Consider the following 27882-nt stretch of genomic DNA (forward strand, 5'->3'; position numbering starts at 1 on the left):
CATTTGTTTACTTCTATATTTACACTTGTGTAAACCAGAGTAAGGAGTCAAGAAAAACTTCATAAATACACAAAACTGCTCCTTACAGTCCTATATATTCCCCATTGCTCATGGATAATATTTAACATCTAGCATCCTTAGTATTGAATGTGAAGGTCTTTACAACACAGCCCCCTCCATTACAACATTATCTCTGCCACCTCCTCATTTTCTCCTCATCTCTTTTATATTCCAGCTTTGCCTGACTAATTGCCATTTTCAAAACATGCCACGTTCTTCCAAGCTTTGTACCATTCTCTCTATCTGTTTTACTTGCAAACCCCTATTTATTTTTTAGTTCTCATATCCGTATTATTTTATATACTACTGTTGTTGGGCTAAGGCAAAAAATGTCACTGCCTTATTTATGTTTTATAATACTTTTATAACCACTATTATATCACATATTTGTTTTTATATAATCATTCACTTATGTTTATGTTTTCCCAGCTAGATTCTTAATTTTCTCAAGAATAGACCAATTCTATATTTTGCTTTAGATTCGTGCCTTCTACAAAGCCTTCCACGATGTTTGGCATACAATAAGCCCTCAAAAAATGTCTACTGAATTAAGTTAAACATGATTCTAGAGGCCTGTGCAATAGATCATTGGCATCATCCAGCTTCTCACAATTTCATTGCATATTCTTCAAATCAACACTTAGAATGACAATTAGATTACACAGCATAATTTTCCCCAATGGGTGGGGCATTTTAACCAGTCTTGCCCATTTTTTTTTCTTGTGATGTCATGGGGGTGCCTTGAACATGCAGTCAAATTCCACACACAGAGCAGTCCTTTGTTCTTATCAACATCTCACAGCCTGTGAAGCTCTCAGTGTGCCTCTGTCCTTTGCCACAAACATGAGGCTCAAATTCCCTCTCATGGCCATAGTCCTGGAAATCGCCATGATTGTTTTATTTGCATTATTTGTTGAGTATGAAATGGACCAGACTACTCCCCAGCAGCTCAACATCACCACCTCAACAGACATGGGCAAATTCCTTGAGTTATATCCTCGTGAGTAGGCAATTTACTACTTACTATACAGTTTTGGGTTCTTCAGTTTCTCAGAATGTGAAACAATTGACTACTATAAACCCTTGAGCTCCTTGTAGAATTACATGATGGTTATGAGTGCTAAGATATTACATGCTTGTGCTGTGACATCTGGTCTTCTTCTCTGTGATTAAGGTGTTTGGTTAGAACTTTTTCCTATGAAAATATCAGAACAAGAAGCTGAAAATTAAAATAACTTATTCTTTTTGTATTGCTTATTTACTGCTAACTGACCTTCTTTTTTCCTTCAGTTGGTCACTAGTTCTGCAAAGAAAAGTATCACACTTCCTTTGCATTCCCCACTGAAAGCGCCAAGGGTAACTTTCGAGGAGAGAGAGTGCTAAGAAAATGAAATTATAAGAAGGGAACCTTAGATTTCATGTGAAGACCCTAAGGAATAAGAAGGGGTATTTAGCATGATGTAGGAAGTTAATGGAGTTTTAATCAAAAAGGTGTACTCAGAGTTTTACAATATTCTGAAAGGAAGTCGGTTTGTTCCTTTGAGATGAAAAGAAATGTGTGAATACTTAACATATTTTAAAAACAACATCCTTCCTTTGGAATGATGACTAAGCAAAGAGAGAAATTTAGTTTCAAGTTTGGAAGGGTAGGCTATAAAATAGGTAATATAACAATGATAACTACCATTTACTGAGTCCTTATTATAAACCAACACATCCATTACCTCATTAACCAAGAAGGGAGACAGTAGTAGGTAACTATCATATAGACTATTGACTTTTCTTAAGTAAGGTTAAAACAATCTAAAAAAAATAAAAATTATTTAAAATGGTATAATGTTTATTAGACTTCATAGCATACGTCTAAGCTTTTTAAAAAAACAATTTGACACTCTTTTTTTTATTCCTACTTTTTATAGGGAATTAATGTAATGGGGGTATTCCCATGTAGAAATAATGGCCTAGAGTTGCTAAGTGACATAACAAAAATATAAAATTGAAAGTTAAGGACAGAATTAGGATAATAAGACAGAGAAAACTAGACTCCAAGTCTAGTTGTCTTTACACTGCATAGATGTCCAAGAGGGTTCTTGATTAAATTAAGTTTTATAATTTGCAAGTTAGAGAATAAAACAGAAAAATATTCTGTTCAACTATGTATGCTTTTGTACATTTCATTCATTCATCCATTTATTCATTTAGTAAATATTTTATTAAGCACTAAGCATGTGCTACAGCAAATTTATTCAAAAATAAAACAAATATGATTATTTTATTCTAAGACTCCACTATCTAATACACTTGTAAACAAAGAGATGAAATACAATGTTAAAAATGCCAAAATATGATCTAAGATTAATATAGTTTAAAAAAAGTTATCTTAAGACTTTAAGAGCTTAATAATTGCGTCATTGAAGCTGAACTTTCTGAGTTTCAGCATCAAATCTCCTAGGTAAAACTTCAGTTCACAATTTGAGATCAAGACCAGGTTGAAGGAAAGTCACTAAACATGGTCATTTTTCAGTAACCTAGCAATAGATGAGTAAATTTTGGACATCTGGTGTGCAGCATAATTGATGATAGTTAACAATACTGTATGGATACTTGTAATTTCCTGAGAGGATATAGCTTCAATTCAATCTGATCATCCCCCGTCCCCCCCCCACACACAGGTATACACACACACACACACACACACACACACACACACACACACAAACACATACAGGTATACACACACAATGGTAACAACGTAGAGGTGATAAATGTGTTAACTAGCTTGACTGTAGTGATCATTTCACAAAGTATACGGATATCAAAATATCAAGTTGTATGCCTCAAATGTATATAATTTTATATGTCAATTATATCTCAATAAATCTTTTTTAAAATATAGTTTAGTAGTCATATCACTCTTCTACACCACTTGTAAAAACATGAAAATTTTTTGATTTTATGATTCATGAAGAAAATGTTTATTAAACTACCAATTCTTGCAAGCAATCTTCAGTCTCTTAAGTTTGTAGGCACTAGGTAGTGAATAAAACAAACAAAATGGGATTCCATTGTGTATATATGCCACATTATTTATAATCTATTCATCAACTGATGGATACTTAGGTTGATTCCGTATCTTGGCTATTGTGAATCGTGCTGCAATAAACATAAGAGTGCAAACATATCTTTCATTTTCTTTGGAAATATCCCTAGTAGTGAAATTGCTGGTTCATGTGATAGTTCTATTTTTAGTTTTTTGAGAAACCTCCATATTGTTTACATTATAATATACATTCCCACCAACAGTGTGTAAGAATTTCTTTTTCTCTGCATGGAGGTAGAGAGTAGAATGATGATTACTATAGATTGGGAAGGGCGTTGGAACAGGGAAAATGATGAAGAAAGTTTGGTTAATGGTTACAAATATAAAGTTAGATAAAAGGAATAAGTTCTAGTGTATATAGTACAGTAAGGTGACTGTAGTTAACAATAATATATTGTATATTTTGAGATAACTAGAAGAGAAGATTTGAAATGTTTCCTATACAAAGAAATGATACATGTTCAAGGTGATGGATATCCTGAATAACATGACTTGCTTATTACAATTCATACGCATTTATCAAAATACCATCCACATATATCACACAGATGTGTATAAATATTATGTATCAATTTTAAATAGAAAAGAAAATGAAAAAAAAAGACAAAATGGGCAAAGTACATGTCCTCAGGAAGTTTACATTCCATGGGGGAAGGCAGACAAGGAGATGTGCGACCAGACACATCTGAATGTCTAAATGTATACCATATATTTAGATGGTTAAAAAAAAAATGTCATGGCTGTAAATGAAGCAAGATTAGAGACATAAATGCATTTGGACAAGAGATGTTTTTTCAGCCTCTCTCCACCAGGGTTATGTGAGAGAACAAAATCCTAATAACTCAAGGCATCCACTGCATGCAATTAATTAACTTGTCTCCTATGCACCTAGAATGCCACAAAGTGGAATTTTACATGAAAGGTAGCCTTCATTCATTCAAAATGCTGTCCATAGCCCAGTCTATACACAATTAAAAGTTCTCTCTTCAGTAAGGGTGGGTCTCAAGACTCAAAATTCTGGAAAGTTCTCATCTTCCAGTTCAGTTATATTATTCCTGCTTAAAATCGTTTGTAGAGTAGACTAAGAAAGTACATGACTGAGGTGTTATATACATATATATAATATATATATTATATATATATATGTATTTCCCTACATTTCAAACAATTGACTTACACAAAGTTTATGTAATGGTATAAGTTAATGGAGAACAGATTGTTTATATTCATTAATAGAAAATAATGTTCAAGTCAAATGAGTATTTTGGGTGCCTACCTAGTTCCATGCCCAGTGCCAGTGCAGGGATTCAAGCATAGAAAAGGTTCGTTTCCTCCCCCAAGAAGTTCACAGTACGTTATGATAGTTCCCAATTGCAGTGTGGTAAAAGATTTGAGTATTTCAAAAATAAATGAAGTTGTATATTAATCTACATTTTAAGTAAACTACAGAAAATACAAATTTATTCTCATCACTTGTATTCTGTTATGCTTTTTGAATGGGAGAGAAGGGAATTATGTTACAGAACCCTTGGATTTGCACACAGCCCTAAGCACTCTGAAACTATGTTATGTACCTGAATATCATGTTTCATGCCATGAATAACCTCTGAGATACTCATCTGATAAACTAGCTATACTCCATGGTTTTTGGCTTCCATAGCACCTATCAAAGTGCTGGTCACCCTGTTGAGTCAAATAATTTAAAAAGCACTGAAGTTTGACTGTGTCTGTCAGCTACTCCTTGCTAACATGTAGATGGACTAGAGAAAATTAAGGTTAAAGAGAAAGCTCTCTGGGGACTGTTTACTTTTTTTTTAGAATTCCACAGATGCTAGGTATTTAATATCTAGGGGACATTAAAATCATGTTAATGATCGTTTTATACTCCGTGGCATTAAAAATCCTTTAGTTTATCTTATACTTTGATTGACTCATTTACTCATGTGTCACTCTGTAATACTGTTATATTGTTCATTTGAAAAATATTGATTCACTGACTTATACATATCTTCCAAATGTTGACATATTTCCATATATAACATTAAAAAAAGAATATCTGTTAATATCATCAACAATCTCTCTAGAAAAGTCTTGCCAAGTATCAGGAAGTTGATAAGCTTGTCATAGCAGAAACACATTTTCTGAAATTCTAATTGTTTAAAAATTGAGAATATATCACAGCTATAAATCCAGTTCTTTAAATTGGGATGATAGCCTCATTTCATGCATTTTTCAGAAAATATCTGCCAGATACTCAAGTCTGAGAAGCAGCAATGTATGTGTCAGTCTTTCTTTCAAGAAACAATGGAATCTTATTAAAATGTTTCTTGTTCAATTAGCAACTCAATCAATCACAAAAGTGCTTTTTTTCTGAGATACCATCACATTTCAGTAGTGCTTTACATATATTTGTATTTCACCAGGCTGATTCATACGTATTAAAAAGTCATGTCATACACAAAAGGCAAATATGATCCTGGAATTGTAATGAAAATAGTTTTAACTTCTCAGACTCCCTGGAAGTTAGTCTGCAGGACACCCAGATATCTGTGGATCACACTTTGGGAACCACCGAAGACAGAGGTGAACTGGCAAAGGATCTACATATCACTTGAAATCATTTCATGACTTTCACCAAAAAATTCAGCAAATCTTCATGTTACAAATGAAGGTAGCTGATTTGTGCTGTGTAAACCATTCCTAGGAAATGGTTTGCTGCTGTTTTGTTACCTGGAATTGTCATGAAAACTGAATTAATATACTGTCCATAATATATGACCTAACATAAAATACTAGTCTCTAGCAGAACCGATATGGTGCCTTTGAATTGAACAGTTTTGCCTATTTAAAAGACCTGGAAGCCATGGGCACAAATAGTACTAAGACCTTGGATTTGAAATATCGTTCCCCACTCCGAGACTCATTGGAGAAATTGCTGGTTCCAGGTTGGGGCAAAGAAAGCACAAGGTAACCCATGTGCTTAAAGATTAACAGGGCCATGTGAAAAGGACACAGGATCCTGCTTGAAGGGGCATCAACAGGCCAAATTAGGAATACATAGAGTGTTAAAATAATAACGACATAATGGTAATAGAAATTCAAATAAGGAAAAAGGGATTCCATAAGCCCATAGAAATATTGCACAAAAAGGAAAAAGAGGAGAAGGAGGAAGCTCTTCTTTACGGAAGAAAACTAATTAATACAAAAGGAGAATAGACATAGAAAATTGCAATTTTGAAGTTATCAGTGTAATAATCCATTTCAGCAATGTTCATCATGGAATCTAAAATCACTGGGTGAAAAGTTATTGGACAGAATGGCAATCACATGGTCTGAAAGCATCACCCAGAGATTACTTGATATTTACAGGGTCAAAGTTACATTTATAATGGAGAGATCTGGCAACACAGTCTTAACCAAGTGGTCAAACCTACCATTATCAGTAATAGGAAAAACAAATTATGTGCTTCCTGGTGTGATCTAGTGGGAAGTACACAATACCATCTGTATAATATCTCGCCAAAAATGTTTAGTCTGATTCTCATCATGGTGAAACAATCAAACAAATCCAAATTGTAGGGCATTCTACATAAAAAATGAAATAATACCAGCAATGAAAAGCACGTAAGAGAACTGCTCTAAATCAAAGGCATCTAAAGACATATGACAAAGAAAATGTATGAAACTTGAGTGAATAATTAATCCAGAAATTTTATAAAAAGACAGTCTGGGGATAGTTGGAGTAATCTGAATATAATTTTATATTAGATCATGTTATTATATCGATGTTGGCATTTTTTGGATGTGATGCTGATATTATGGTATTTAGAATGTCCTTTTACTTAGGAGATGTACACACACACAAACACAGAAAGCAAGTGTGAAAATATTAACTGATAAATCTGAGTGAATAGTATATAAGTGTTTATTGTATTCTCTTTTCTAAATATTTGAAATATGTAAAAATAACATATTTAGAGGGAGGAAGGAAGATACTGCCCTAAGGATACTATTCTCTCAAAAAAAGATGAGTTTAGAATACAACCCACTGGTTCAAAAGACTGGAACTCACTAAGGCCAAAAAGCTATATGTATAGCAAACTACCTTGCCAGCCTTGAGCCACTAAAAAGCAGAACAGAATGAAACAAGAAAGCTAACCAAACTTTAAATGGAAAATGAACTTTGTGATTTTCACCAGTTAGTCTATAAGCAAAATTTTTCTGAATAAGACCAATATAGTGCCAATTAGATGAATTTGCAATGGCCCTCACCAGTAATCTATTTATTTATGAATAACTGAGGCAATTCCTAAAAAGTTACAAGTGGCAGACTTTCTGTTGAGTTCTCTGAGACAAGCCACCCAATGACTCCTATCTTAAGGGTTACATTCACTTTCTCCTGCAAAAGTGTCTAACTGGCAGTGGTCCATCAAGTCTATTTAAATAACTGATAAATGAGGACACAGAGCAACAAAGCAGACAAACAAATGAAATAAAACAAGAGGGATATGCACAACGTGGCAACTGTGTCCAGTAACACTCAGAGAATGATTCTTAAAAGGTATCTAGAAGATTTTCAGGTAAAGGAGTATTGGGGCTGGGCTCATGCCTGCACTTTGGGAGGCTGAAGCAAGAAGATCACTTGGGCCCAGGAGTTTGAGATCAGCATGGAAAACATAGTGAGATCCTGTCGCTACAAAACATAAAATAAAAAATTAGCTGAGTCAGGTAGCATGCACCTGTAATCCCAGACACTCAGGAGGCTGAGGCAGGAGGAGGTCAAGGCTTCAGTGAGTTATGTTCACATCACTGCACTCCAGCCTGGGCAACAGAGCAAGACTCTCCCTCTCTCTCTCTCTCTCTCTCTCTCACACACACACACACACACACACACAAAGTGTTGGGTGTGGGATGGAGTGGACATCATTCCAAGCAGCTGGCATATATACATACATACATACATACATATATATATATATACACACACACACATACATATATATATATATATGAAATAGAAAGAAGGGAGAGTTTTGTTTCATTTGGGTGGTAGAGAGTGAGTTAGAATAATCAGTTATATTTTAACATGTTGAGTTATTAAGTGATATAGTTTGGCTGTGTCCCCAACCAAATTTCATCTTGAATTGTAGTTCCCAAAATTCCCACATATTGTGGGAGGGACCCAGTGGGAGGTAATTGAATCATGAGGGCAAGTCTTTTCTGTGCTGTTCTTGTGATAGTAAGTCTCACAAGATCTGATGGTTTTATAAATGGGAGTTCTCCTACACTAGCTCTCTCACCTATCACTATGTAAGACATGAGTTTGCTCTTCATTCACCTTCCACCATGATTGTGAGGCCTCCCCAGTCATGTGGAACTGTGAGTCAATTAAACCTCTTTTCTTTATAAATTACCCAGTCTCAGGTATATTTTTATTAGCAGTGTGAGAACAGATTAATGCAGTAAATTGGTACGGGTAGAGTGGGATGCTGCTGTAAAGATACCCAAAAATGTGAAAGCAACTTTGGAACTGGGTAACAAGCAGAGGTTGAAACAATTTGGAGGGGTCAGAGGAAGACAGGAAGATGTGGGAAAGTTTGGAACTTCCTTGAGACTTGTTAAACGGCTTAGACCAAAATGATGATAGTGAGATGGGGAACTTGTTGGGAACTGGAGTAAAGGTCACTCTTGCTATACAAAGAGGCTGGCATAGTTTTGCCCCTGCCCTAAAGATCTGTGGAACGTGAGAAAGATGATTTAGGGTATCTGGTGGAAGAAATTTCTTAGCAGTAAAGCATTTGAGAGGTGACAGAGCATAAAAGTTTAGAAAATTTTCAGCTTGCTGATGCAGTAGAAAAGAAAAACCCATTTTCTGGGAAGAAATTTAATCCAGCTGCAGAAATTTACATTAAGTAATCAGGAGTCAAACGTTCCCTCATCACCGAGATGAGGGGAAAATGTCTCCAGGGCATGTTAGAGACCTTCACAGCCATCCCTTCCATCACAGGCCAGGAGGACTAGGAGGGAAAAATGGTTTCATGGGCCAGGCCCAGGGCTTCCCTGCTCTATGCAACCTCAGGACATGGTGCTCTGTATCTCAGCTGCTTCACCTCTAGTCATGGCTAAAAGGGGTCAATGTACAGCTCTGGTTGTTTCTTCAGAGGCTACAAGCCCCAAGCCTTGGCAGTTTACCTGTGGTATTGGGACTATGGAAGCACAGAAGTGAAGAATTGAGGTTTGGGAACTTCTGCCTAGATTTCACAGGATGTATGTAAGTGCCTGGATGTCCAGACAGAAACTTGCTGCAGGAGAAGAGCCATCATAGAGAACCTCTGCTAGGGCAGTGCAGAAGAGAAATGTGGGGTGCAAGCCCAAACACATAGTCCCTACTAAAGCACTGTGTAGTGGAGCTGAGAAAAGGGCCACCATCCTCCAGACCCCAGAATGGTAGATCCACTGACAGCTTGCACCATGCACCTGGAAAAGTCACAGACACTCAACTCTAGCTGTGAAAGTAGCCTGGAGAGGGGGCTGTACCCTGCAAAGCTACAGGGGCAGAGCTGCCCAAGGTCTTGGGAGCCCACTTCTTGCATCAGCATGACCTGGATGTGAAACATGGAGTCAAAGGAGATCATTTTGGAAATTTAAGATTTAAGGACTGCCCATTGGATTTCAGGTTTGCATGGGGTCTGTAGCTGCTTTGTTTTTGCCAATTTCTCCCATTTTGGTTGGGAGTATTTACGCAATGCCTATACCCTCACCATGTCTAGGAAGTAACTAACTTGCTTTTTATTTTACAGTCTCACAGGTGGAAGTGACTTGCCTTGTCTCACATGAAACTGTGGACTTTTGAGTTAATTCTGAAATGAGTTAAGACTTTGGAGGACTGTTGGGAAGGCATGATTGGTTTTGAAATGCAAGAACATGAGATTTGGGAGGGGCTGGAGTGAAATGAGGTGGTTTGTCTGTGTTCCCACTCAAATCTCATCTTGAATTGTAGTTCCCATAATTCCCATGTGTTGTGGGAAGTAACCAGTGGGAAGTAATTGAATCATGGGGGCCAGTCTTTCCTGTGCTGTTCTCGTGATAGTGAATAAATCTCATGAGAGTTGATGGTTTTATAAAGGAGAGTTGTCCTACACAAGCTCTCTTGCCTACTACCATGTAAAACATGACTTTGCTCCTCCTTTACCTTTCACCATGATTGTGAGGCCTCCCCAACCTTGGGGAACTGTGAGCCAATTAAACCTTTCTCTTTTACAGATTACCCAGTCCTGGGTATGTCTTTATTAGAACTGTGAGAACAGGCTAATACATTAGGGCTTGCAAGATATCCTATTGCGAGACATAAAAGTAGAATAGAACAAAATTAACAACATAAATTAAACTCTACTAATGAATGAGATGATGCTGAGGATGCTGACGCTGCTGATGGTTGTGGTGATGGCAATGATGATGGTGAAATTGTATCCTGTCAGGTTCTGGTTACCAACCTCCAACCCAAATTTATTTTTAGCAGAAAAGTAGGACAAATTTTAAATTATAATAAAACCACTGATTATAATGATGCTTAATTTGTCATAGGCACTGTGTGAACTTACTGTGTATTTTCTAATCCTCAAAACAACCCTTGGAATACACATGTTAAGAAGCAATACCTATGATAAAATTGGGGTTTAGAAAGATTAAGCAATTTGTCCGAGGTCAAATGTTTAGTAAATGAAAGTGCTTACCCAGATTGTCTGCCTCCAAAACCTGTGTTTTAACTACTACGTTCTATAGGCAGCATTGTTTATCAGGTAGGAATTTAGGCCATATTTGTCTACATGGATCTATTGTCTCCAACAGATTTGCCAAAATATTTCTTGGTCTTCACTAACATCAGTCGACTTTTAAAGGGTGAGAATATATTATTTGTGGGGAAAATGAGTTTACTCAGTGAAAATATCAAGTTGAGTGATCTTATATCCTTGTATTCTAAACAAAAATTGTAGAATTCAAAGCAATTGATGTTTTCCAAGATAAGGCACTGTGAGCTTAAAATATATAAAGATATATACAGACAAACACATATTTACACATAGAAAGAGATGAAATTGTGTTTTACACAGCTGATAATCTGGGGGGTTTTATGCATGTCATCAACTAATAGCAAAGAAACAGGTTTGGCTATTTGAAAACAGCTAAATATAGTGGTCTCCTCTAAGATTGAGCCTAAATGTGATAGTCCTTAATATACACCAATACCAAAACATAAAAGTTTGTTAGATGTTAGATGTACACCAGAGATTACATGTTTATTCTGGATATATTTCACACGCACACTGTACCAGATACTGGAGACATGAGGAGGTAAATAAAACACATGCCCTCATGGAGCCTTATGAAGTATTAGTCCCATTTTACAGATGAGGAAACTGAGGCTCAGAGCAATTCACTGGTTATCCAAAGACACACAGCTAGTAAACAATTAGAATGGAATATAAATTACTAGCTAGCGTTGAGCTGACACAGTGTTTTTGATCAGTGTGATGCCTCTCTAAATGTGAAAGATGCCAGGCACAGTGGCTCATGCCTGTAATCCCAGCACTTTGGGAGGCCAAGGCTGATGGATGACCTGAGGTCAGGAGTTCGAAACCAACCTGGCCAACATGGTGAAATCCCACCTGTACCGAAAATACAAAATTAACCAGGTGTGGTGGCACATGCCTGTAGTCCCAGCTAATGGGGAGGCTGAGACAGGAGAATCGCTTGAACCCAGGAGGCAGAGGTTGCAGTGAGCCGAGATCGTGCCATTGCACTCTAGCCTAGGCAAGACAGAGCGAGACTCTGTCTCAGTAAATAAATAAATAAATAAAATAATAAATAAATAAATGTGAAAGACACAACTTATCACAGCCAGGGAGATGGGAATGCTAAGAACAGTGTAGGATTCTAATGCCTTGAGATTTCTTCGGTTTTATAGTTTTCACTATCCTCTTTTATTTTCTGTTAACAACTTTCAGGAAAATGCTTGAAATAAAAAACATTGAGTTGCTATGATCTCAGGGGGCAGCAAGGAATGGGAGAAGAGAGCAAGGAAAACGTAGGCACCTGGTTCCCTCCACCCTGCTATCTTGGCCCAAAACAGAGTGCAAAATTTGCTGTGCTACTGGGCAGAAATTTGTAAGTAAATCAAGCCAGCATTTTCTGTTTTGGTATAAAACGTTTAAAGAAAATGAAAGTTTTACACTACTTACTATTAATCCTTAAAAGCATAGTTGATTTAGATGAGGATTTCTCCACAGCAGCATCCTTAACACTTTGAGCCCAATACTTCCTTGTGGGAAGCTGTCCTATTCACCACAGGATGTTTGGCAGCATCCCTCAGGACATTAGTGGCACCACTCTACCTACTCGAGTTGCAACAACCACAAATGTCTCCAGACATTGTCAAATGTACTCTGGGGGCTAATATTACCTCTTGTTGAGAATCACTTATTTAGACAAGACTTGACAATCCTTAAAACCTGTTGGAAGTCTTCTCCAAAGTGCAAACCCCTAAGGGAGTTCCTTTTCTTCTATAAAATGGACACTATTCCTTCAGTGACAGAGCCTTGTACCACACAACTATAGTTGTGGCCCTCTCCCTGGTTCCCACCCACAAACTCTTAAAGCAGGATAAATGATAACGCAATAATCCTAGTTGTTTATAAACCTTTTTATTCATATCTTTCATACCGAATCATTATCTGTCAAGAGCCTCCACAACTTTTTAAGCTTACTAATTTAAATAATAAATGAGGTTCTTAAGCCCCCTTGTGGCGAAAAGCAGTAACAAGAATTACATCAGAAGAGGGAAAAATATTGAAGCACAGTCAATATATGAAATTTCTTTACCCCAATATAAAATATCTGGTTTTCCATCAAAGGGGAAGAGGGGTGAATGCTGCAGAACAATTGTTCCACTAAGGGAAATTATGAAATTAGATAAAACAATTTCTTAAATTAGTTGGTGTATTAGTTCATTTTCACACTGCTGATAAACACATACCCAAGACTGGTAATTTATGAAAGAAAGAGGTTTATTTGACTTACAGTTCCACATGTCTGAGGAGGCCTCACAATCATGGTGGAAGGCAAGGAGGAGCAAGTCACGTCTTACATGGGTGGCAGCAGGCAAAGAGAGAGCTTGTGCAGAGAAACTCCTGTTTTTAAAACCATCAGACTGCCGGGCGTAGTGGCTCACACCTATAATCCAGCACTTTGGGAGGCCAAGGAGGGTGGATCACAAGGTCGGGAGTTTGAGACCAGCCTGACCAACATGATGAAACCCTGTCCCCACTAAAAATATCAAAATTAGTCATCCATGGTGGCCCATGCCTGTAACCCCAGCTATTTGGGAGGCTGAGACAGGAGAATCACTTGAGCCTGGGAGGTGGAGGTTGCAGTGAGCCAAGATTGCACCACTGCACTCCAGCCCACTCACTATCACAAGAACAACACGGGAAGGACCTGCCTCCATTATTCAGTCATCTCCCACCGGGTCCATCCCACAACACATGGGATTATGGGAGCTACAAGATGAGATTTGGGTGAAGACACAGAGCCAAACCATATCAGTTGGTAACTGCGCAGTTTAAAATCAATAGATTACAGGGAGAACCAGAGTGCTCTAAGGAAAAAAAAAAAAGTTAGAAAAACTTTGTGTAATTAAAAAAAATGAACAAAATGAAAAAAAACTGAGTCTTTATTTTTATTACACTTTGTGACTATAAACAAGTCACCTAACTTCTGTGTGTCTTAGAGTCCTGACCTAAATGCAAAATAAAATAAATTGTAGAGCTAAGACACTTTAGACATCATGTAATCCGAGTATTCCTTAAAAAAAAAAACTGAGTACCATAAAGGTTTAGTAAAACCATAGTAAGAATCATGCATATACTCTAAGTTCCCCTCCAACTTATTCTATGATCTAGATCAAATTTTTACATATAAAAATTAAATGGCTCAAGCCTGTAATCCCAGCACTTTGGGAGGCTGAGACGGGCGGATCACGAGGTCAGGAGATCGAGACCATCCTGGCTAACATGGTGAAATCCCGTCTCTACTAAAAAAATACAAAAAACTAGCCGGGCGAGGTGGCGGGCACCTATAGTCCCAGCTACTCAGGAGGCTGAGGCAGGAGAATGGCATAAACCTGGGAGGCAGAGCTTGCAGTGAGCTGAGATCCAGCCACTGCACTCCAGCCTGGGCGACAGAGCTACACTCTGTCTCAAAAAAAAAAAAAAAAAAATTAAATGGTGGCAAATCAATGTGTAAAGAAAAATGAATGATGTGGTTATCTATACTTCAAAAAGCAGAAAGGGAAACAGGTTGATATTAACTGACATGACAAGTGCCCGTCAGCGAGTCAGGTAAAATCTCAGTTCCAGGGTACCCTGGGTAGGTATGGGGTGGGAATCAACACCTTAAGGATCAACACCTGAGGGAAAAGGATTTGAGGAGAGAAGTAGAAGTCCTCAGCTGACCCTGCAGGAGGCTCTGAAGCTAGGATTGTCCAGGTTTAGGTGGTCATTTTCTGAAACAAGGGGTTGCTCATGTGAATCGGTTATTGTGTCCAGACTACCCTAGAGAAGAGCTATGACCTTGAGCAAAACAGCAGCATTTTCCAGAGAGAATTGAGACCTTAGGACTTCATCTGGCAGCACTCCTGACAGTCAGGGAAAATGGGAGGAATAAGTCTTTTGATCTGAAGGGAGCATCTGGGTAGCGCATCTCAGCATCCACTGCAGTAGACAAGCCTGAGTAGTGTACCATAGTCTCTTACCCTCAACACACTACCCTGAGCCTGACGGCAGAACAGAAGTAGAGAGGAGCCAAGAAGTAGTAACGTCTCTGTGTGCCTCGGAAGCCAGAGCTCTGCTTTGGTCATTTTATACCCCTGCAGTGCTCAATGAACAGAGAAATCAGGAAAGTCAGGTTGGAGTTCAAATCCTGAGTTCACCCTTTGGGCAAATTAATTGACCTTTAATGTCGGTTTCTTCTGGGACATATTTTCAAGGCATATCCTTCCTCATACCTATTTCCACTTAAACCTCTGGCCACAGTGGTGATGTTTAATTAAAAAGAGACTATGGGGCCAGGCATGGTGGGTCATGCCTGTAATCCCAGCACTTTGGGAGGCCGAGGAGAGCAGATCACCTGAGGTCAGGAGTTCAAGACCAGCCTGGCCAACATGGTGAAACCTTGTCTCTACTAAAATACAAAACTCAGCCAGACACGGTGGCATGAACCTGTAATTCCAGCTACTTGGGACGCTGAGGCAGGAGAATTTCTTGAACCTGGGAGGCGGAGGTTGCAGTGAGCCGGGTTCATGCCACTGCACTCCATCCCGGGCAACAGAGCGAGACTCCATCTCCTCCCCACTCCCCGCCCCACCACAAAAGGAGAGAGAGAGAGACTATGGTACCCCACTCAGGTTTGTCCACTGTAGTGGATGCTGTTATGTACTGTCCAGATCCTCCCTTCAGATCAAAGGACTATTTCCAGTCAAAAATGTCAATTTCATATATGGCTTATCCATATATATGTCTTACCAACTTAGTTGTCAGTTTCTTGAAGAGTTCATGTTTTCACTATCTTGCATTTGATCATATGTTTTATTGGTATAATACTTTATTGTATGCAAATCCTCCTACACAGGTGATCCCACTTGGATTATTCTGTGAAATAGGGCCTTTACAATGTTGCAGATGAAAACACTGAAGCCCATAGAGAGTAAGTGACTTGCCCAGGATCACACAATCATATGATTGAATTCAGGTGCCTGAGCCCAGATCCCCAGACACCAAGTTGAATATTTGTTACTGAAGAGGATACACCCTTTATGTTTATTAATGCTTCATGGTTCATAAAGTGCTAACAGAGATTATCCCATTTGACTCAAATAATGATCTGGTAAGATTTTTGTGGCTGGTGCTATTATACACATTTGGTGAATGGAGACTCATCCATCAAAGAAACATACTGCTTCCTATCTGATATGCAAGCTACTAGGCCAAGTTAAAGAGAGCCAAGTATGAATGTGTCCAAACCCCTTCAATCAACAAATTCACAATCTAGTGCAGGAGATGGACACCTTATTGACTATTATCGTTTGACAAATGCTAAATAAATGCTAATATAGCATGACAAATGATAAAACTGAAGTATATACACAAAGCTATGTAAATGAAAAGATAAAATATTCTGTTTCCTGGGAGTTTTGGTAAAGTGCAAGAAAGGGTGATGCTTGCTCTGTGCTTTGTAAGGCTATCTTCACGTGGAAAACAATGTAAAATTCCTCAGGAACAGGATGAAAGGCACACTGTTGTAATAGTGCATAGTCTTCCCAATAAAAAGCTCCAACGCTGCATAACTTGCCAAAGTCTCTTGGTTGGTAAGTAGTCAAGCTGGTGTTGGAACCAAACTTTTGCTTCCCAGCTAATGCTCTCTTTTCCCAGTGTGTTATACAAAGGTGGTAGCACTTAATACGTGGGATATACTATGATGCAATACTTTCTTCATGCTCTCCTAATGCAGATTTTTTTTCCTTTACTCTTTTCCAGTGTTCCAAGATGTACATGTTATGATATTTGTTGGGTTTGGCTTCCTCATGACCTTCCTGAAGAAATACAGCTTCAGCAGTGTGGGTATCAACCTACTCATTGCTGCTTTGGGCCTCCAGTGGGGCACTGTTGTACAGGGAATCCTGCATAGCCAGGGACAGAAAATTACCATTGGAATCAAAAAGTGAGCATCCTTACTATGGGCTGAATGTTTGTGTCCTCCAGAATTCATATATTACACTCTTAACCTGCAACATGATGATATTAAGAGGTGGGGGATTTGGGAGGTGACCAGGTCATGAAGGCAGAGTGCTTATGAACGGGGTCAGCATCCTTGTGAAAGAGGTCCACAGGAGACTCCTCACCCCTCCCACTATGTGAGAACATAGCTGGAAGGCACCACCTACCAATCAGAAAGGGAGCCCTCATCAGACACCAAGTCTGTCAGCATCTTGATCTTGGGCTTCTCAGCCTCCAGAACCGTAAGAAATAAATTTATGTTTTTTATAAACAACCCAGTTTATGGTATTTTGTTATAGCAGTCCAAACAGACTAAACAATTCTTTATTTTTCAGCCATTGCATTTTCAGATCAATCGTTTCTCTGGTAGTCCACTATCATTTACTGTGCTGGCTGGCAAATTGCCTTCCTTATGTAACAGAAAATTGTTGAAATTCAAAAATCTGAATCAATGCCTTGCTCTACTGAGCTGGATAATACATTCATGTCTGTAATATCTCTGGTTTGACTTTGAGGGTATGAGAAACCCTCTTCCATAAAAGTATTATTCCTTCCACCTCAGCTACAGGGAGCAAAAGTTTCCCATTCATTATTTTTCAGATTGTTTCTAAAGCGTAAACATGTATTCTTGTTGTGCAATAGTAAACACATACTCCAGAAATAATTCACTGATTAAATCAACGAATATAAAGTAAAACCCTAAATGAGATAAAAGGTAAGTTAAAATATATACATTAGAGCAACTAAAGAAACTCTTTAGTTGGAGGAGGAGTAAGGAAGTGGGAGATGATGAGTAAGTCTGGGAAGCACCGGATGGGCCTGGTGGGAGATGGGATTGCACTTTGGTCAGTTTTATGTTAGGTGTGCATTACTCTTCAATTTATTCTTGTTTCCCCTCAGCATGATAAATGCAGACTTCAGTACAGCCACGGTTCTGATATCTTTTGGAGCTGTCCTGGGAAAAACGAGCCCCACCCAAATGCTGATCATGACAATTATAGAAATTGCTGTATTTGCTGGCAATGAATATCTGGTTGGTGAAATATTTAAGGTAAGAGTTAGAAAATTTATACTTACCTAGCTTTGGACATCAGTTCTGGCTACAAAAAAAACAATGGGTGTCTATGGTATATGGGAGCAAATCTTGGTGAGAGTGATACCATAGCAAATACTAACAATAACCATCATTTACTGAGTGCCTACTGTTAAGTAGGAGTTTTGTAAACATTATCTCATTTCATCTTCAAAACAACACTGCATGGTAGGTATTATTTTTATTATCTCATATATACACCATAAAAACTGATTATCACAGATACTGAATGACTTGCCAGAGTCTGAATTCACCTCCAGATTGTTCTAATTCCTCAACTCTTCTTTTGCCTATCAATGATCAATTCCTTTTTATATTTTTACTACTAGGTGAATAGCCCTATAGTGGTTTTTGTTAAGGCCTCAATGAAACTTTTTTCTCCACAAATATTTCATTGATTCCTCCCAGAATAATAAATAAATAAAGAACACTTTGGGGCACTCTCTAGTACTTTGTGATTTTGTTTATATTTCTATTAACATCAATTCAACTGCAAATATTTTTGACAACTTTCTAGATGTTGGGGACTCAATGACAAACAAAACATGAAAGTTCCTGCTTTTATAGAGCTTACACTCTAGTGGGAGAGACAGAAAACAAATAAAGAATTGCACATTCATCTACCCACCCAAAGACACAAACACACAAATGTTATTATAAATTGCAATACATGCTATGAAAAATATGTATGGTGGGACATTGAGGAAGTGTAACTGGAAGATTAGTTTAGATTGTAGAATCAAGGAGGGGTTCCCCGAGGAAGTGACAGTTACACTGGACCTAAAAGATACCTAGAAGTTTTCAAGTAACTAGTGGAGAGAAACGTTCTTCAAGCCAAAGTAACAACAACCACAGTCTTGAATTGGTGATGAAGAACTAAAAGAAAACTTTTTTAGAGTAAGGTGAAAGGACTTGACCGATACCAGATGAAACCACCAAGGTAAGTGGGTCCGATTAACAAAGACTCTGTCAACTCTGTGTGCTAGCTGAATGAAGACTTATTCGATGATTCCAAAGGGAAAAATAGAAGGTTATTTTGCTTGCACATATGTGAGCATTTCAAGAGAGGCACAGGCTCACATGGTATTTGGAAAGTCCAAGCATGATTAATCACCACCTCCCATCTTCCTGAAGCCACCTGGTGAAGCAAAGCAAGGTTTCCCAGCTGGGAGGGGACTAAGTGTTGCTGGGAGGGTAAAGATTGCTAGATAGCTCATATATGCTGGGAAGATATTTGACTCATTCCAACCAAGTGTGGATCTTCAAGGGGACTGGGTCTGTCTGTCTAGCAAACAAAGGAACAACAACTAGGAGACCATTTTTACTTAAATTTGAAAATCTTTCATAAATAGATGTGTGTCATCTTACTGTCTATAAGTACAGATGAATGTCTAGAATTTGACCCTCTGAGTATTCCCTCTAGGGGATAGAAATGTAGACAACTGGGTCAAATCCACACCATATCCTAAAGAGGAATCTAAATCTCTTCAAATGAATCTGGGACCTCAACTGGTTTTCAGGTCATCATAGAGCCAAATAAAAAAACAAATATGGGTAAAAATTCTGGTTTTTTGAAGTTTCAAGTCTTGAATTACAATTAAGTGAGCTTTAACTGCAATTTCAAGTGAACATATTATCTTGGTTTTTTATCACAAGCAATATCTTTTTATTTATTTATTTATTTATTTTGAGATAAGTTCTTGCTTTGTCACCTAGGTTGGAGTGCAATGTGACAATCATAGCTCACTGTAACCTCAAACTCCTAGGCTCAAGTCATTCTCCTGCCTCAGCCTCCCCAGTAGCTGGGACTACAAGGCAGGCACCACCATGCCAGGCTGTGCAATACATATTTCACTCAAAATCTCCATCACCTAGAGAAGTAAACTTGCATGTCTTGTGTGCCCACTAGGGAACTAGTGCTTTAGAAATATGAGGTCTTATCTAAGTCTCACCACAAACTCTGTTGAGTGTGGGTAATATTTCCCCATTTTACAGAACCCTTAGATCAGAGATGTTTAATAATTTGTCTAAAGTCACATTGCAAGGAAGTAACTGACCTAGGATTGAAAGTCAGTGGTGTGTGGCCTCAAATTCTGTGCTATTTCTATTTTACTCCCTGTTTTACCCCTCTTTCTCTGACACAATCTTTCTGTCCCTCTTTAATTTTTTTTAAGTTGTTTAACCAACAATGCAATTCTTTCATTGACTTTCCTCCCATAAATGAGTCTCAGGTTCACCTCTATTTATATGAATGTTATTTTGTCCCTTCAGGCCTCTGACATCGGAGCATCAATGACGATCCATGCCTTTGGGGCCTACTTTGGCTTGGCTGTAGCAGGCATCTTGTATCGATCTGCACTGAGAAGGGGGCATAAAAATGAAGAGTCCACTTACTACTCAGACTTGTTTGCAATGATTGGTGAGTGTGGATAAACTTGCTTGAATCTTATCTATTTGAAAAGGGGCCAGGGAAGGTTAACTTCAACACAGGTGTGAGATGCTCAAAAAAAACATCCAAGCCAAGCATGGTAGTGAACGACAGTAGCCTCAGCTACTCAGGAGACTGAGGTGGGATTGCTTGAGCCCAGGAGTTTGAGTCTAGCCTGGGTAACACAGTGAGACTCCATCTCTAAAAAATAATAATAGTAAATTTAATTAAACTTTGAAAAAAGGAGCATCTTTTGCATACTACTTTATGCTGGCTCAATTCTCCTCTTTTCTCCTAACAGTAGATAATCAAGCCTAAAGAGAGACATTGTCAGTGGCCAAAGGAAACTACATCCTCCAGGCTGGGTGCAGTGGCTCACACCTGTAATCCCAGCACTTTGGGAGGCCAAGGCGGGTGGATCACAAGGTCAGGAGTTCGAGACCAGCCTGACCAACATGCTGAAACCCCATCTCTACTAAAAATACAAAAAAAAAAATTAGGTGGGCATGGTAGCCCGCACCTGTAATCCCAGATACTCAGGAGGCTGAGGCAGGAGAATTGCTTGAACCCAGGAGGTGGAAGTTGCAGTGAGCAGAGATCAAGCCACTGCACTCCAGCCTGGGTGACAGAGGGACTCTCTGTCTCAAAAATAAATAAGTAAATAAAGCAAGCTGCATCTTTTGGACTGTCTTCCATATTCAGAACTAATATCCCCTCTTTGGGTTCACTACAGGGACTCTCTTTCTATGGATGTTTTGGCCCAGCTTTAACTCGGCCATTGCTGAACCTGGAGACAAACAGTCCAGGGCCATTGTAAACACATACTTCTCTCTCGTTGCCTGTGTGGTCACAGCCTTTGCCTTCTCCAGCCTAGTGGAGCGCCGAGGCAAGCTCAACATGGTAAGTGCCGCCTTAGCCCTCATGGAAATTTCACTTCACGACACTGACAGTTGCTCAGATAAGTAGTAGGTAATTTCCACATCACTGCTGAACTCCCAAGACAACTCAGAAGCACACCTTGTAGAATGTTTAAAAATAGCAACATGTATTCATTAATTCACTTATTCATCAAATCTGTACCCTAGGCTGGGTGCGGTGGCTCATGCCTGTAATCCCAGCACTTTGGAAGGCCTAAGCAGGAGGATTACCTGAGGTCAGGAGTTCGAGACCAGACTGGCCAACATGGTGAAACCCTGTCTCTAATAAAAATACAAAAAAAAAAAAAAAAAAAGTTAACCCGACGTGGTGGCGGGCACCTGTAATCCCAGCCACTTAGGAGGCTGAGGCAGGAGAATCGCTTGAACCTGGGAGGCGGAGGTTGCAGTGTGCCATTGCACTCCAGACTAGGCAACAAGAGTAAAACTCCGTCTCACACACACACACAAAACAATAATAATAATAAAAATTACCCTGGAAAATTAAAAAATGTTCTCAAGGAATTTACGGTCTAGTAGAGAATGAAGGTAGTCTTGTAAAAATCTTTGATTTGAGGTATATTTCTTTAATAATAGAGTTAACTGCTCCCAAGTTCTGAGAAAAGATTTCTTAGAAACAAGATTTATCAAACAGCAGAAAAAGAGGGTGGGATGATGCACACTGATTCTATTTTCCCAACTGCAAACATTCTTCTCAAAGAAATAACAACCAAATGCAATGTGGGATCTTCAATAAGATACTGGAAAAAATTTCAGTGGGAATAATGGTGAAATTCAAATAAGGTCTTTATTAGTATTTTATCAATGCTAATTTCCTTTCCATGGTTATGTAAGATTAACATCTTATTTGAGAAAATGGACGAGGGATATATGGAAACATTCTGTAGTATTTTTACAACTTTTATGTGTCTGCGATTAGTTCAAAATAAAATATTTTAAAAATTTCCCCAGATTAGTCTCTTGAGTTTCTTGCCTATGAGCTAGAGAAATACCAGTAAAGGAGTAACCCGTCAGATCAGCCAGTCTACCTTTCTAGCTGGGTGGGGCAGGTGGGGTGGAGTGGGGAGGAAAAGGCTATTGTAATTTATTTTTTAAGCATAGCTGAGGACATGTATCTTAATTCTCCACAAATTGTCTCATGAGAGGTCATTAAAAACAAGAAAATAAAAAATTGCACAGTTCAGTGTTTCTCTTTTAAAAGTACGATGACCTCTGCTTCTCAGACAGAACAGCCAGACTGTAATTTTTCTGAGAAATTCTGCTAAACAAAAATTGATTCCTGGCCGGGCACGGTGGCTCATGCCTGTAATCCCAGTGCTTTGGGGAGGCCAAGGCAGGTGGATCACCTCAGGTCAGGAATTCCAGAATAGCCTGGCCAATATGGCGAAACCCCATCTCTACTAAAAATACAAAAATTAGCTGGACATGGTGGCGTGCACCTGTAATTCCAGCTACTAGGGAGGCTGAGGCAGCAGAATCACTTGAACCCGGGAGGTGGAGGTCACAGTAAGCCAAAATCAGGCCACTTCTCTCCAGCCTAGGAGACAGAGCAAGACTCCATCTCAAAAAAAAAAAAAAAATGAATTGCTCTTTCCTTCATCCTCAAATGTCCTCAATCCAGTGACATTTGCAAAAACTATTGTCTTTCATATGTAATGTGTACATTTCAATGTCTCTACATTTCCTCTTTGAATATTGGAATATCATAGACTACAAAACACACGGTGGCCATAGTCATCTTTTGGCTCATGATAACCACAAATGTGTTCCCAAAACTGCACAAATAGACAAAACATTGCAAGAATATTTACTCTAAACACTCCTACCCTCCCATTACAACATCTTTTGATTTTCTCAAATGCCTTCCACCACTGGCCTTAATGAGTTAAACTGATGACTCATTCACTACCAAGGGACTGGCAAGAAAGATACCAAATGTCACCTTCTTGAAAAAAAGGCCTTCTATAAATCCAAACAACCCTCTTTTTAAAAAAGAACCAATAGCCCTTTCAGCTGAAGAATGTGATATGGGTCTCTTGTACTCTAGAATCCTCTGATCCTTCTGAATTCTCCGTCATCCAGCTTTCCTCATTTATGTTTCTGCTGCTCACACAGGTTCACATTCAGAATGCCACCCTTGCTGGAGGAGTTGCCGTGGGCACTTGTGCGGATATGGCAATTCACCCATTCGGTTCTATGACCCTTGGGAGCATTGCAGGAGCGGTCTCTGTGATTGGATACAAGTTCCTGACTGTAAGTACAGCAGATATTCTCAGTCAAACTCTGAATATGCACCATTTTTCTCACATGTCCCACCAGCAGAAAAAAGCTATAAAGTTTTATTTTATAAACATTTTTATTTTGGAGGCCACTTGCCTTCTTTTAGGAAATACTACTCCCATTTCAGTGGTTCAGTGGTTCTACACTGCCCTAACTTCTGTGTAACAGGAAAGAATCTGATATCAATTATTTACAATTTAGTTTGAATTAAATGTTAAGTACATGGACATTACTTTCCTTTGGGGTTGTTCCATTGAAGTTGTTGTTGTTATTTGTCTTATGCAATTAAGGAGTCTGCTCTTTTAAGAGATTTAGGATGTCGGCCAAGCATGGTGGCTCACACCTGTAATCCCAGCACTTTGGGAGGCTGAGGCGGGCGGGTCACCTGAGGTCAGGAGTTCAAGATCAGCCTGGCCAACATGGTGAAACCCTTGTCTCCACTAAAAAAAAAAAAAAAAAAAAAAAAAAAAAAAAAAAAAACCTACAAAAATTAGCCAGGCATGGTGGCAGGCGCCTGTAATCCCAGCTACTGGGGAGGCTGAGGCAGGAGAATCGCTTGAACTCGGGAGGCAGAGGTTGCCATGAGCTGAGATGGCACCATTGGCCTCCATCCTGGGCGACAGAGTGAGACTCCATCTCAAAGAAAAAAGAAAGAGAGAGAGATTTAGGATGTCATCAGTAGGTGAGAAGGAGTAGGATGTGAAATGACTCCCTTCAAACCCATCCACTAAAGACTGAAATGGGCAGTTTTGCCACAAATATCTACTCAAATCCTTTAACTTAAGTGGACTTCAGATGTGGATGGAGATCTGTACTATACACAAAGTTTCTTCTGGGTGGAGAAGAAAATGGGGAGATGTAGGTCAGAGAATGCAAAGTAGCAGAAATACAGAATGAACACTTCTCAATGCACAGCATGAGGATTATAGTAGTAAAGTTGTATTATATATCTGTATACAAGATTTATTCTAAATGAGGAGATTTTTAGCTGCTTTTACCACACACAAAAAAAGAAACTATATAAGGTGATGGAGACGTTAATATTCTTCACTATAGTGACCTTTTCTTACTCTCTATGTGTACCTCATAACATCATGTTGTATACCTTAAATATACATAAAAATACTTATAAAATAATTCTGAATGGAAGAATAGAGCTCAGCTATAGCTCTGTTTCAGTTCTATACATTTAACAAAATAATAAACTTTCCTCCTTTTACAATTTTAGCCACTTTTTACTACTAAACTGGGGATCCATGATACATGTGGGGTCCATAACCTCCACGGCTTACCTGGTGTAGTGGGAGGCCTTGCAGGCATTGCGGCAGTAGCATTGGGCGCCTCCAACACGTGAGTAAAAGAATGGGTTTTCCATCCCCTGTGGTCCCATGATGTTTTCTCTCACTTTGAGAAATTAGTGATGGGAGAGTTTTCATTTTAGCAGTTCTGACCATGGTCTGTATTGTCTTTACTGGAGCCAAAGAGATGCACCTGAGAGAGAAGATCATTAGAATAAAATTCAGTTAAGAGGCATCTTAACTGAAATTGTTAATTTAAAAAATTAATAATTGTATTTTAAATGTCTTTACCAGAAACAACTGTCTCCTAGCAGATGGGGAAATTTGATAATCACAGTTAGATTATAGAAGGCTTAGTCTTTTTCTTGATCCCTCCAAAATGGAGGAGGAGGCACATATGATGAACTGAACAGTCAGTTCCATCCCATCCATACAAGGAAGAATGAGTTGGAATAATACAGAAAGCAGTTAGTTCTACAGAATCAACAACACTGGTATATGGCCCCAACTCTGCTACTAACTAGTTACGTCACCTCTGAGGTATCACTCAGCATTTCTGGTTTTCAGTCTTCTCCTCTGTAAAATAAGAAGATTGGAATATTTATTCTCCAAAATCCCTTCTAGCTCTATCAGACGTAGATTCTTCCCTGAGTTGGGTATACATGTTTACTTAAATGACGAGAGGAAGAACAACTATCAAGCAAACGCCGGAGAATGGAAGGGATGCCACAATATTGGAACGACTTGGTATGAATGTCATCCATGTGAAAAAGCTAGGAAGATCGTAGAGTCCAGATCCCTCAGAGTAAATAAAGAGGAATCAGAATGCTCAATTTTTTAAAATTGTGCATACTTTAAGGTCTGGGATACATGTGCAGAACTTGCAGGTTTATTACATAGGTATACATGTGCCATAGTGGTTTGCTGCACCCATCAACCAGTCATCTAGGTTTTAAGCCCTGTGTGCATTAAGTATTTGTCCTAATGCTCTCCCTCCCCTTGTACCCCACCTCCCAACAGGTCCGGTTGTGTGATGTTCCCCTCCCTATGTCCATGTGTTCTCATTGTTCAACTCCCACTTATAAGTGAGAACATGTGGTGTTTGGTTTTCTGTTCCTGTGTTAGTTTGCTGAGAATGATGGTTTCCAGCCTCATCCGTGTCCCTGCAAAGGACATGAACTCATTTTTTTTATGGCTGCATAGTAGAACACTCAATTTTTAAATCCCATTGAAAGCATGAAGAAGAGGGAAATGTATGTCTAGAAATGTCTGAATGACCACTAATTTAAAAAGAAAAATCTTATCTTCAATTTTAGCAGATTAAAATTTAACCCCGTTGAGATCAATAATAGTACATACTTGAAAAACTCATTTAATCATATCTCCTACTACGTAGTTTGCTTCCTTCTTCATGTGTACAGTTGACACATTTCTTCTATATGTTTTTTAACCCTTTTTGCAAATTTAGAAGACAACTCCAGAATATGCACATCTTTTTCAGTTCCTGAGACTGCAGAAATCAAACACGAAAATATTTTAATGCAAATTAAGCATGATAAAAGCATGTGTGAATGAGCTCAACTGCTCAGTGTTGCAGTGTGCATACACTGTGCAAACACACTAGGAGGTGCCTATGGTTAAGAATTCTTGAGCATCATGCCTAGACCAGTTTCACAGATGCAATAAAACTAGTCTATTTGGCTCTCAAAGGGCAGGCCTCGCTGGGTGGTCAGACATTGGGTAAGTCTCAGAGTTGTGGGTCTAGTCCTTGGAAATGCAGATTTAGAAACATCTTCTCAGTTTATTCGTTGGTGGGGCCAGGAGGTAGAGGAATATCAGAGGGGAAGGGGGGCAAGCCTTGAAGGTCCATTCACTTGGGTAAAATTTACATATCTCACACCAAATAAAATACCACCTGAGAGCCAGGACTACTTACATGTATCTCTTCAGAATATTAAAATGCAAATCAGGTTTTTGATAAGCATAGAACAAGGGAAAGTTAATATTCTTAAGGGACATTTTTGCAAATTATGGCAGCATAACTTTAGTAATGCTGTTAATTTTGTATAAGTCATTGTTTTCCAAGTTTATTTGATCACAGAACACTTGTTATCAAAAATATCTTTTAAGACCTTGTAAAAGATCTTGGCAAATTCCTGTAAAAATAACAGGAAATTTACAAAAGAAGAAAATCAAATAAATAAGTATATATAAAATACTCAACTTCATTCATAATCAAAGAAATGCAAATTAAAACAAGCTACCAGTTTTTCTCTTATCAAAGTGATAAAGCATGAATGAATAATAATAAAACTGAATAGTGGCTAAAGTAAAAAATTGGAATCGAAATTGTACAATTTTCTATTTGGAAAAGTTCTTAAGAAGTATACAGGCCGGGCGCAGTGGCTCAAACCTGTAATCCTAGCACTCTGGGAGGCCGAGGCAGGTGGATCATCTGAGGTCAGGAGTTTGAGACCAGTGTGGCCAATATGGAGCAACCCTGTCTCTACTAAAACTACAAAAAGTACCCAGGCATGGTGGAGGGTGCCTATAATCCCAGCTACTTGGGAGGCTGAGTCAGGAGAATTGCTTGAATGTGAAGGGAGGAGATTGCAGTGAGCTGAGATCACCTCACTTCACTCCAGTCTGGCAACACAGCGAGACTCCGTCTCAAAAAAAGAGGTATATGTAGCCTTTTACTAATATTCTCATTTCTAGATAGGTTTTATATTAGGAAAATAATCAGACAAGTTCATAAGCTTGTTCAGAAGAGATGTTCTCACAGCATTTTTAAAAATATGAAACACTGGAAGCAACCAGTACTTTGCACAGTGTAATACCCTGTAGCAATTCAAACTG

At 38.6% G+C, this 27882-nt stretch overlaps 1 protein-coding gene and 1 long non-coding RNA gene across 3 annotated transcripts in view; one reads left to right on the forward strand and one right to left on the reverse strand.

The window, feature by feature from the left end:
• The first annotated feature begins 853 nt into the window (after positions 1-853).
• LOC105490894 (Rh associated glycoprotein) overlaps positions 854-27882 on the forward strand; it is a 30127-nt gene continuing 3098 nt past the window's right edge. For both annotated transcript variants that reach the window (XM_011756870.3, XM_011756869.3), the window contains exons 1-7: positions 854-1060; positions 16750-16933; positions 17890-18040; positions 20354-20501; positions 21244-21410; positions 23561-23698; positions 24954-25075. In XM_011756870.3, the coding sequence (XP_011755172.2) occupies positions 904-1060; positions 16750-16933; positions 17890-18040; positions 20354-20501; positions 21244-21410; positions 23561-23698; positions 24954-25075 (1067 nt within the window). In that variant the 5' untranslated portion in view covers positions 854-903. The remainder of the gene's footprint in view (positions 1061-16749; positions 16934-17889; positions 18041-20353; positions 20502-21243; positions 21411-23560; positions 23699-24953; positions 25076-27882) is intronic.
• Positions 22214-27257, reverse strand: LOC139363391 (uncharacterized). The gene is made up of 2 exons (XR_011623670.1): positions 26383-27257; positions 22214-25599 (listed from the first exon to the last, which is right to left on the reverse strand). It is a non-coding gene; the product is annotated as an uncharacterized lncRNA (long non-coding RNA).

This window comes from Macaca nemestrina, chromosome 5 (genome assembly GCF_043159975.1).
Source record: "Macaca nemestrina isolate mMacNem1 chromosome 5, mMacNem.hap1, whole genome shotgun sequence".
In the NCBI taxonomy this organism is placed as follows: domain Eukaryota; kingdom Metazoa; phylum Chordata; class Mammalia; order Primates; family Cercopithecidae; genus Macaca; species Macaca nemestrina.